At 45.2% G+C, this 10531-nt stretch overlaps 1 protein-coding gene across 2 annotated transcripts; it reads left to right on the plus strand.

Annotated features, from left to right (window-relative positions):
- The first annotated feature begins 7286 nt into the window (after positions 1-7286).
- On the plus strand, positions 7287-10201 carry LOC113149249 (DNA-binding protein inhibitor ID-4-like). 2 transcript variants are annotated; one of them, XM_026341214.1, is made up of 2 exons: positions 7287-8343; positions 9466-10201. In XM_026341214.1, exons 1-2 carry the CDS (start codon positions 7939-7941, stop codon positions 9469-9471), a joined length of 411 nt encoding a protein of 136 aa, XP_026196999.1. In that variant the 5' UTR covers positions 7287-7938; the 3' UTR covers positions 9472-10201. The 2 variants fall into 2 exon arrangements, with proteins under 2 accessions (XP_026196999.1, XP_026197000.1); XM_026341215.1 differs by having other exon boundaries at positions 7287-8328.
- The last annotated feature ends 330 nt before the right edge of the window (positions 10202-10531 follow it).

Genomic DNA, 10531 nt, shown 5'->3' on the forward strand with positions numbered 1-10531 from the left:
GCACGTGCACAAGCTCATTTCCACCCCTACCGTTCATGCATTTGCATATCTGCACTTAGACCCGTTAATGTGTAGAACAGTCATGTGTTCCTCAGTAAAAGGAAGTGAAGTAAATGTTCATTAAGACCTGATGAGATGTTTTCTGCTGTGGACGTTAAGCAGAGTCTCAGTGTGATGAGCAACAGTGACGCGACCCAGTGTGACTGACAGCTCAATATGAGCAGGTTGTTGTTATATTCTCGTCTCTGGATCAGTTTAAAACCCAGACTGTGACCTCTACTCGTCCTCTTCAAGGCCTCGATGACAGAACAGTTAATTTCACCGTCTGCAGAAGACAAAGAGTCTGTGTTTTACTGCAGTGAGATCATAGGTCAGCAGATGATCACTCAGCGTGTCGTGTTATGTACTGAAACGTTCCTAATGTCAAACTTGATGTTTCTCAGTATGAGAACTGTCAGATCAAGTGAAAAGGTTTTTATCTGAGTTCTACATCATGAGATAAATTTCCATAGACTCACTGTTTTCTGTTTGTCAGCTGCGTTTCCTAATCACATACATTCAAGACTTGATGTTCACCTCGGGATCGGTACCAAACACGAAGCAGCTGAGAGTTAGTCGACTGAAGTTTAAACACACAAACGTGTTCTTCTCATTTGACTGCGTCACTGTTTATGAAAGGATTTAATGCAGCCGTCCTCGTCCAGTGCAACTTCAGGAGAGAGCAGCTCCTCTGTCACCTCATCAAGTCTGTGGAGGAAAAACACACAGACACACACACTGTGGAAAAATCAGACGGGGTCAGACGGGGCCAAGCGCCTGCTTCCTGTCCCTCATTTCCCACCTCCCTGAACTGACCTCAGGCTGAGTGTGCGCAGGTTCCAGTCCTCCCAGTTCACCAGACCTACTGCTCACTGAGGACACACACGGAGAGCTGAACGCTGAACTTTAGGATCCATTTCATCTGGATTCTTTCCTTCATCTTTAATCGTGTGTTCAGAACATGTTCAGAGAGAGTTCAGAGTTCAGAGGCGACCGCTAAAATGTGATTAAACAGCTTCTTCAAACTGAAAAACGCATTGAGAGGACACAGTGAAAATGAACCCACAGTTTATATCTTCTGTTAAACAACTCTCCTCCTCTGAGCTCAGTGTTTGTCTTTCAGGAGAAACACTGAAACTTCGGCACCTAAATGCATCAGAATTCCCATCTGAAGTGAATGCAGCATGAAATCCCATTTTAATCAGCCACTGACAACTTCTCTGTTTGATGCTAACCTGTATCCCTGATCAATAATCTGTGTCCGTGTCACTGAGGGTTAGTTCAGTTTATCTTTCAGCTGTGGAGATGTGGTGTTCCTCCTGCTGGGGCCACAGACAGGGGCCCCCACTGCTCCACGCTCCATGATAGCTCTTAAAAAGGATTAATGAATAAAAAGCGTCGACACTAGTGACGTCACATAAACACATCATGTTTTTTTGTCCCAGCAGGTACCTTTAGCTGAAGCGACCCTGGTCCTGGCTGCGTTGGGACTAAAACTGTGAATAAACTCATCTGTCGCCATTCGTGTGAATGATGCAGAGTAGGAAGCAGCAGGAAGCAGCACAGGAGGCTCAAGACAACACAGCCTCACGTTTTCTGCAACGTAACGTCCCCCTGCCAGACACAGAGCAAACACTGCTGCAGCATCATCCTCTATCCTCTATCCCATCTGGGACTGTTGCAGAACACCGAGCTGTGTTTTGTCTAAGACGCTTAAAACACATAAATATGTTCCTTCAGCTGCGTGAAGCGACAGGCCCGCCGCAGTGCATCATGGTTAGGATGTGGGGCCCGGACTACCAGCCCACATGAACCATCCTGATAACGGCCAGTTGATGTTCGAACGTGCTTCACAGAGTCGTTCGTGTTCAGGACAGATACAGCGTCAGGTTCTGACTGGTGGTTTGTCTCATACAGTAAATCTGTACCAACGTGAAGACATCATAGATGAAAGACAACATGCTGGGACGGGGACGTGTTCTCTGAAGCAGCGAGCAGAACTTTCTGAGCTGCTTCGCTGCTGTTGGAGCAGGAAAACTCTAATCTTAGCTGTTTTTGTTGGTCTGTTCCCGGGTGTCACCGTGAGCTCAGTCGTGGGCGTCGACGTCACGCAACACTGCTGCTCCTAATGAAACCGTCACGGTTGGACGGAAGAGGAGGATTTAACCTCAACAGCTAAGTGAAGAAAGAGGGAAACGATGTGGGAGGAAGACAAGCTGGGAAGAAATGTATGTTTTCTTATGCACAAAGGAAAAATGTCTTGGATTTATTAACATAATATTTTTTGGAGCCTCTGTAGACAGGATGTGTGGTGTGTTCGAGGTCTCTCTGTGTTTCTGGCCGTTAATGGGAGCTGGTCTGGAAACCATTGACACAGCTACAGTCGGGCCTCGCCGCTTCAGTTTCCTGCTGAACATTTGTTCTCACGTTATTTCCTCTGGTTTAACAGCGGCTCTCTGCTGCTTCACTAGAGACACAGAGCTTCAGAGAGATTCAGACTGAAGCACAAAAAGAATCTGGGTGACGTGTTTCAAACGATCACAGACGTCCTGAAAGAACCGAATCCTGTGACTGATGATGTGCAGCTGATTCAGGTGTTTTCTCTTCAGCTAAATGAGTTTATTTTGATTAATCAGTCGAGTGTTTGGTTCAGAGAGAAACATTCACACTGAACGTTGTTCAGATCAGTTGGAGATATTACTTCTGTACTTGTACTGTTACTTAAGTAAAGTACTTGAGTACTTGTTCCAGCTCTGATGAAGAATAGTTAAAACATCACCAACGTTCTTTTGAATCAGAGCAGAGTCTCGGCTGCTGCTGTTGATTCACTTTGGTTTCTGACTAATGTGGATTCTGGAGTGGGACAGACTGAGAGGAGGATGAAGGACAGATGATGATGATGATGATGAGGATGATTTGAGCTGTTCAGACAGCAGATGGAGAGCAGAGCTGGATCCTGCTGAGAGGCTGCAGCCTTGATCGTTCTGATCCTTTCACTTTAAATCGGATTCATCTTTTCGTTTGGGTTCAAATTTTTATTTCATTTACAACATTTTTAAAATTCACTGTGATGTTTTTTTTTCTAATATTTATCAAAGGTGCAGTGGTGAAGTGCAGGATCTCATGTCCACACACTGATTCCAGGCTGTTCAGCTCCCAGCTGACAGGTCAAAGGTCAAACAGGCTGGAAGTCACTGAGCTGGGAGGAGACTTTTCTGTCCACTCTGAAACACGGGCCACGCTCTAAAGTGGTTTGTGCCACTTCCTGTGGCGTTAGCATGGTACTCGGCTTGTTGGGATCATTGTTGGATCAGAGGACAGGTCTGTTGGGAACAGGACCAGAGTCCTGGACCAGAGCCTCTTTGTGAAGTGATTGTAACAAACAACGACATCAAACGGTACATTATTCTGTTTTCCTCCTGAACCTACGGAAACTAATCTCTGGGGAAGTAAAACCGGGACATCCTCCTTCCTGTGGTTCTCGCTCCTCGTCTGGAGCTCAGATAGGTGAAGAGGAGGAATTCAGGGGTTAGTTGAACACGAGCGTTCGCTGCTCTCTCAGTAATCACAGATATCAGACTCATATCAGAGGAAATACTCCACCGATCTGCAGCGTTTTCCATCGCTGCTGCTCCCTGATCAGATTTTTGGCAGCAGATCAAAGACGCTGTTAACTCTGTGCTGGATCCTCTCCAGTCTGATAAACTTGTGGATAATTGAGATGATCACCGGGCATGCTGGGTAATGACATGCCGAGGCTGCACAGAGGTCAGTGAGGTAGAATAATGTTCCATTTTTCCTGCAGAGAGGCCAAGATTTTACTTACAGAACTTTTTAGGAGACACTGGAGGTCACACCGAGGTCACAACGTTTCATACGAGGCTCCAATCAGAAACGCAAAGAACCCGACTGCTCAAAGTGACATGATGTGATTCAGAGAGACTTCCACTTCCTGATGTGTTATTATCTCTGATGTCCCTCCAGAATAATCCACTTTAATGAAGCCGCAGAACCTGCTCGAGAATCGTCATGTTGTTCATCAGTACATCCATAATAATACTTTCAAATCCAAAGACACAGACATTAATAACTATTTGTATCTTCTGTATCTGAGATATCATTAGAATTAATATGCACAGAGAATAAAAAGGCTGCAGAACCTGCTCGAGAATCGTCACGTTTTAAAGTTACATTCAGTATCAGAGTAATGGAGAGACCCTGATCTGGACCTGGACATGTGTCCTGTACAGACGAGTTGCTAATAGTGAATTCAGCTACTTTAATGGGACAACTTGACCAAATGGAAACAAACATCAGGACTCAAAGTCACAAAACGCTTGAGATTTGAGCTCATTTCATATTTAATGTTTCATATCAACCTCTGAAACACTGAGCTCTGGAACTCCTCTGTGCAGCTGGTTTCACGACCCGGCTGTAAAACAGGAAGCAGCTTTTCAAAATATGGAAATGAATCAAATTATCAGCACAAAGAGCGGCAGCAGGGAGCCGACAGAGGACAGGAGGGACAGACGAGCACCGAGGAGTGTGGGAGCAGCTTAAGCTCTGTGGTGTCTCCACATCGGGGGTCAAGACAACTGTGACCCCCCAGCACCACCTGCAGTAAATATCTGTAAATGAATGGATAGAGAGCAAAGGGACAGGGTCACGTGACCCCCAACTCCCAATCAGCCCAGCATCACAGTCAGGTCTGTCAGGCACAGAATGTCCACTCAGAGACACGAGACGTCAACAAAGAGACAGAAAGGACAGAAATGTAGAATTAAATGAAAGTAAAGAGACTAAAACTCGGTTCTGGTTGTAGATGTGTCGTAAAGTCCAGATTCAGCTCAGAGACAGACGACGTTTGAAAGCAGCAGCGTCTTGATGACAGCTCCTAAAAAGGAAACATCTCAAGTCCTCCAGCAGACGAGACCACAAACATGTGACTGAGAAATGAGCTCCGAGTTCCTGGGCCGCTAATGACGGAGCTGAACAGCTGCTCTTATCCTCCATCTCTGTCTGCTTCCTCTCACCGCTATTTGCATATTTTCACTGTACCTTAAACTCTCTTATCAGCAGGCGGCCATGTGGAAACACAGCGAGGTCGGAAGCTCGTTAACGTTATTAATCATTATTTTTAGAATTCTCATCACAACAGCAGGAGTTTTATCTAGTTCAGTGTATGATGCATTCAGGTACACTTTAATGGTCAGGCCTTCACTCACGTGTACCGAGCACATGTGAACGTCTCACTGTCAGAGAGTCGCGCACTCACAGTTCAGCTGGAATTCCTGCTGGTTTCCTACATTTCCCATAATGCCCCACTTTCTGTAATGTCTTTGATATTTCTCTGCTCGTTGTCTGATGTCAGCTGATGCTGTTGAACAGGCCTCAGAGAGCTTCACTTCCCTCTGAGATCTGTGGAAAACAGTTTGTTGTTTTTTTCACGTGTTGTAAATTAAAGGAGTTTTATTCATGTTTAATCTACAAACTGTGAATTAATTCAATTCATATTTTTAAAAAGTGAGTTTGTTGTGGCGACTTTTGCTTCGTCTCTGTCCTCACAGGGTCCAGAAGAAATGAGAAGGTTAGAGGTCACTGTCAGGTTCTGCCTCTCTTTTCTGCAGCCTCAGGCTTTTTTTCCCTGAATGTCCTGACTGACTTTGAATGCAGCATTGTGGGGTGAAACCAGATCCATCAGCCGAGGCCTCAGCGCTGCTTTGAAGTGACACTGCTGGGTGTAAATGTCACCGCTGGCCAGAGGTGAGGGCGGGGGCACCGCCTACATAATTCAACAGGAAAGACTGTGAACACCACCCACACTTCCTCTGAGGAAGGGGTGGAGGGGTGGGGGTTGGATCAACCGCTCAGTGTCTTAGTTGGGAGATGTGACACGGTTTGTCAAACAGCTCCTTTAAAGAGTGAACACCTGGTCTTCAGTGCCACCTGATGGAGGCGGAGCTCCACTACAACCCTTCAGTCTCACAGGTCCTGGCAGCTGAATGAATTCATTCATTTTAGTATTTCAGTGTATTTTAATATAATCCTGCTGACGACACAACGTCACAACTCAAGGGGGGTTAGGGGGGGGGGGGGGGGGTACGGAGTGGGGACTGATGACACGCGTCATCTGGACTGTTTGGTCCGGGACGCCTCAGAGAAACCAGTTCAGAAGAAACTGGACCACACACCCCTCTCCTCCGGGTTATCACGACCTCAGGTCAGAGGTCAGTTAGCGGCTCCATGAATCCTGTAGCTTTGGTGTGTGGCTGACCCACCACTTGCTGGGTTCTGGTCTGGTGAGTCCGTGGACTGTGTTCTGGACTCATTTGACTGGAGTTTTAACCTGTGCTGAGTCGGGAGCTGCAGCCGCCCTGACACCTGCTGATCCCTCACACTTTGCATCTTATCCTGCTGTTCGATCAGCGCCGGCTGCGTCGCTCTGATCCACTAACAGCAGCTGGAACATGCAAAACGCGTCCCGCGCTGAACTGGGACCAACATTCAAATGTGAGCAGCCACAGAGAGTTTTACTGTTTCCTCACACAGGACTCTGTTGTTCGTTCCCGCAGCACAACAGACTTTTGTTGTTTGTCTTGCAAATGTTGAAAACTGCAGGGAGGCGGCTTCACCTGTTGTTACAGGATCTCCTGTGAAGGGACTTTCTTCCAGCCCTTCACTCACGTTGATGCTATGACCTTTGACACTCTCCCTTACAAACGGTGCTGTGGGTTCACGGGTGGACCGACGAGCTGCCAGCTCCTCTTCAGACGAGATCCAACCCAGTAGAGAGCAGACGAAGGAAAGGAGCAACATAAGTTCAGAGTCCTCAAATACACTTGTCCTCATTGTTTGAAAGTGTCTCCTCTCTCCTCTCCTCTCCTCTCCTCTCCTCTCCTCTCCTCTCCTCCCTCTCCTCCTCTCCTCTCTCCTCTCCTCTCCTCTCCCTCCTCCTCTCCTCTCTCCTCTCCTCTCCTCTCCTCTCCTCTCCTCTCCTCTCCTCCTCTCCTCTCCTCTCCTCTCCTCTCCTCTCCTCTCCTCTCCTCCCCTCCTCCTCTCCTGTGTTCCTGTGATCACTAATAATAATAATAATAATAATAATAATAATATACATAATAATAATAATAACAATAATAATAACAATAACAATAATAATAATAATAATAATATATAATAATAATAATAATAATAATAATAATAATAAACACCAGGTCACAAAGAAACTACAGTAAACTTAAACTAAACAGTTCACTGAGTTCTACTAGTTATAAATATGGTGGATCCAGCAGAACCAGAACCGTCTGATTTTGGAGGTTTTCTAGCTGCTGTCCCACGGTTCAGGGTTCAGGTCCTAGTCCAGGTTTCTGCAGAACCGGCTGAACGAACAGACTCACTGAGCACAAATCAATCATCTCTGTTCTGATCCTCAGTGAAGACAACAGAACCTTTCTGTTCTGTTCCAGGACTGGATCCACTCGGGTTTAAAGTCCAGTCTGAAACAGGTCTGATCTTACAGACTGATGCTGAGCTGGAACCAGTGGTTAGACTCGGTTCTGGAAACAGGTGGATTCAACCTGAACTCTTGATGAGAACTTGAAGCAGCAGACAGGTGACAGGTTGTTGACGAACCAATCAGCGTGTTGAACTGATGACTGGCAGATCGCGGGAGCCAATCAGCGTCCAGCGGAGACTGCGGCGGGTCTATAAGAAGCTCACCTCGGACGTGTCCGGACCAGTTTCTTTCAGAATCGGTTCGCAGGTTCTGGTGATGGTCTAAACATTTCCCCGGTGGTTCTTCCTCCTTCGGATCCAGTCCCGGGACGCTGCAGGTCTGGTGTTTGCAGGATTTATTCGGCAGTCCAGCTCAGGTGCAGGTCTCATGTGAACTTCACCAGGGTCATGAGAGCCAGAATCCCGGTGCTGTCTGCGGGCAGGAGGCGGCCAAGGTGCCGCCGCCCTCTTCCACACTTCTCCCGGAACAAGAGCCTTTCGGCGGCGGCGGAGGAGCCGCGGGTCCCGCTGCTGCTGCTGCGGGACATGGACCTGTGCTACCGGCTGCTGCGGCAGCTGGTGCCCGGTGTGCCGCCCGGACGAGCCGCGAGCAGGGTGGAGATCCTGCAGCATGTCATCGACTACATCCTGGACCTGCAGGCCGAGCTGGACTCCTGCCCGGACAGAGACCCCGCAGAACCGCAGCGGGAAGAAGCCCACCGGTGTGACCGGCAACAGCAGCTCCTGCAGCGGCCACAGAGCGTCCAGAGCTCCGGGGTGAACATCCAGAGGTGTCAGGTAGCAGACAGGGCGGTGAGAGAACTGGTCCCGGATCAGGGTTCCAGAAACTTTGAATTATTTAAATTCACTAAAAACTGTTTAAAGTCAAAACCCGGACTCTGGTCCCTGGTTTCAGTCTCAGTTCTCCAGGACCAGTCCGGATCTGTCTGTGGGCCTCAGCAGACCCTGGTCCCTGACAAAGACCTAAACCTTCTATTTTACCTGAACTGGATTGTCTGAGTCCGGTCTGAGGATTCTGGTCTTTTGCTTTAATGAATCCTCAGAGTTACTGATTTGTTCAGTTTTACACTGTAAAATAAAAGTAGTAGTTTTATTTTACATCTTTCAGACTCCACCTTCAAACTTTTTTTAAATTAGAGTTTGAATTTCTTATTGTTGATGTGAAACACGTCTTAGAACTCAAACCACTGTCATTTCCTGTGGTTCTGATCCAGATACTGTTTGTTTGTGTTGTAAACAAACCGCAGAATAACTCATATTTATTATCCAGTGAATCCAGACCTGAAGTGACACGAGGAGACGTTGACTTGATGTCTGGGAATAAACAACCAGAACAGTTTCCACTTCAGTTTTATATTAAATGAACGAGTTGAGTCAACTTCAGTTTTTTAAAGTTCTGACCATAAAAACACTAAATTTAAATTTGAATAAACCTGAAAATGTGACGTTTAGTTCCTGAATGAGAATTTACAGTGTAGTGGGTTAAACACGGTGCGTTACCATGGTAACAGATACGGGATCCACCTGTAACGAACAGATGAATAATAATTGGCGATAAACGACCTCTGAGCCAACCAAAAGTATTTGTACAGTGTAAAACTACAACATTCACTAAGGTACTCTGAGATTAAAGTACACGCTGTATCTGTAGTACACACAGGTACTCAGTGATTGTGTACAGAACCAAACATGTACACATGGATTAAATTGTTCGTTAAAAAAAGAAAAAAAGTAAAAGCAAAATAAAAATAAATAAAATGTACTAAAAATGAAACTGGTCTGGACCAGGACCAGGATTAGTTAGAAGAACCCTGTTTATTTCAGTGACCTTTTCTTAGTCCACGTGTGTGGTTCTTGTTTCAGGCCTCACATCAGAGCACCGTCCTCACTCTGGTTTCTCTTCTCTTTCTCCAGATTTGAGGCAGCAGGACGGTCGGACTCCGGACCTGGATTCACTTTTTACTGTGGAGGATCGGTCTGACCGAAGCCCGCCTGTTTCTCTGGGTCTGCAGGTTTCACATCAGACAGAACAGTTGAATCATGTTATTTGCACATTTTATTTTGGACAGTCGGACACCTTTAACTTCCTGTGTGGTGTAAGACAAATCATCAACATAAATTAGACTGAATAATTTTAGGTCATTTAGTTTTAGACGGAAACAGGAAACACTCCCAGCTTTGATTCTTCAAACTCAAACAGTTTCTATATAACATATATTTATTTAATGTATTTAGAGGTGATAGAAATTCTTTATACCACAAAAAGTGAGAATTCGGATTGAACATGTGCACTTTGACAACATTTGAACAGTTGTTTTTAGGATTTTAAACTCTAGACTAAAATCTGCTGCCACTGGAAGAAGAAATTCTAGTTTCCTGTTTTTGTTTTATTTTGAAAACCAGGTTTAATAAGTTTTATGAATCAGGTAAGGACAGCTGGAGGTTTATTGGACTTTGAAAACTGAGCTTGTCCTCAGAAAATTAGTCCTTTATTGTGAAAAACATGACACAGTAGCTCAGGTGGTCCAGTCTTCTACGAACCCCAGGGTCAGTGGTTCGAGTCCCGGCTACTCGTCTGGCAGCGGTCCAATTGTTTTTATTTTTATTATTATTTATCTGAACTGTTTCATCTCAAATGTAATAAAATAATTATTTCAGCTTCAATTTGATCAAATTAGTGTTTTTACACTGAAACTTTCACTTTAATGATGTTTTAGAATAAAAATACAGATTTTAACTAGACAAATCATAGTAAAAGGTGTTTTACTATATACTGATACTGCAAACGACAAACAAGTACTACAGTGGGAAGTGTTCAGTTTAATAAAGTACAAAATATTACTGTAAGTACTATAATACTGAAGTATCAAGTGAAAGTATTGACTGTAAGGAAACAAATATAAATATAGTATTATTGGATTAGTAGAAGTATTAATAAGTATCTGCAAAGTAACTAAAATGCAATACTCCAGTAAAGTAC

The sequence above is a fragment of the Anabas testudineus genome, chromosome 24 (assembly GCF_900324465.2).
Source record: "Anabas testudineus chromosome 24, fAnaTes1.2, whole genome shotgun sequence".
Classification (NCBI taxonomy): Eukaryota; Metazoa; Chordata; class Actinopteri; order Anabantiformes; family Anabantidae; genus Anabas; species Anabas testudineus.

Bases quoted from the DNA above. Each gene is read 5' to 3' on its own strand.
- LOC113149249 (XM_026341214.1), top strand. From the start codon at position 7,939: ATGAGAGCCAGAATCCCGGTGCTGTCTGCGGGCAGGAGGCGGCCAAGG.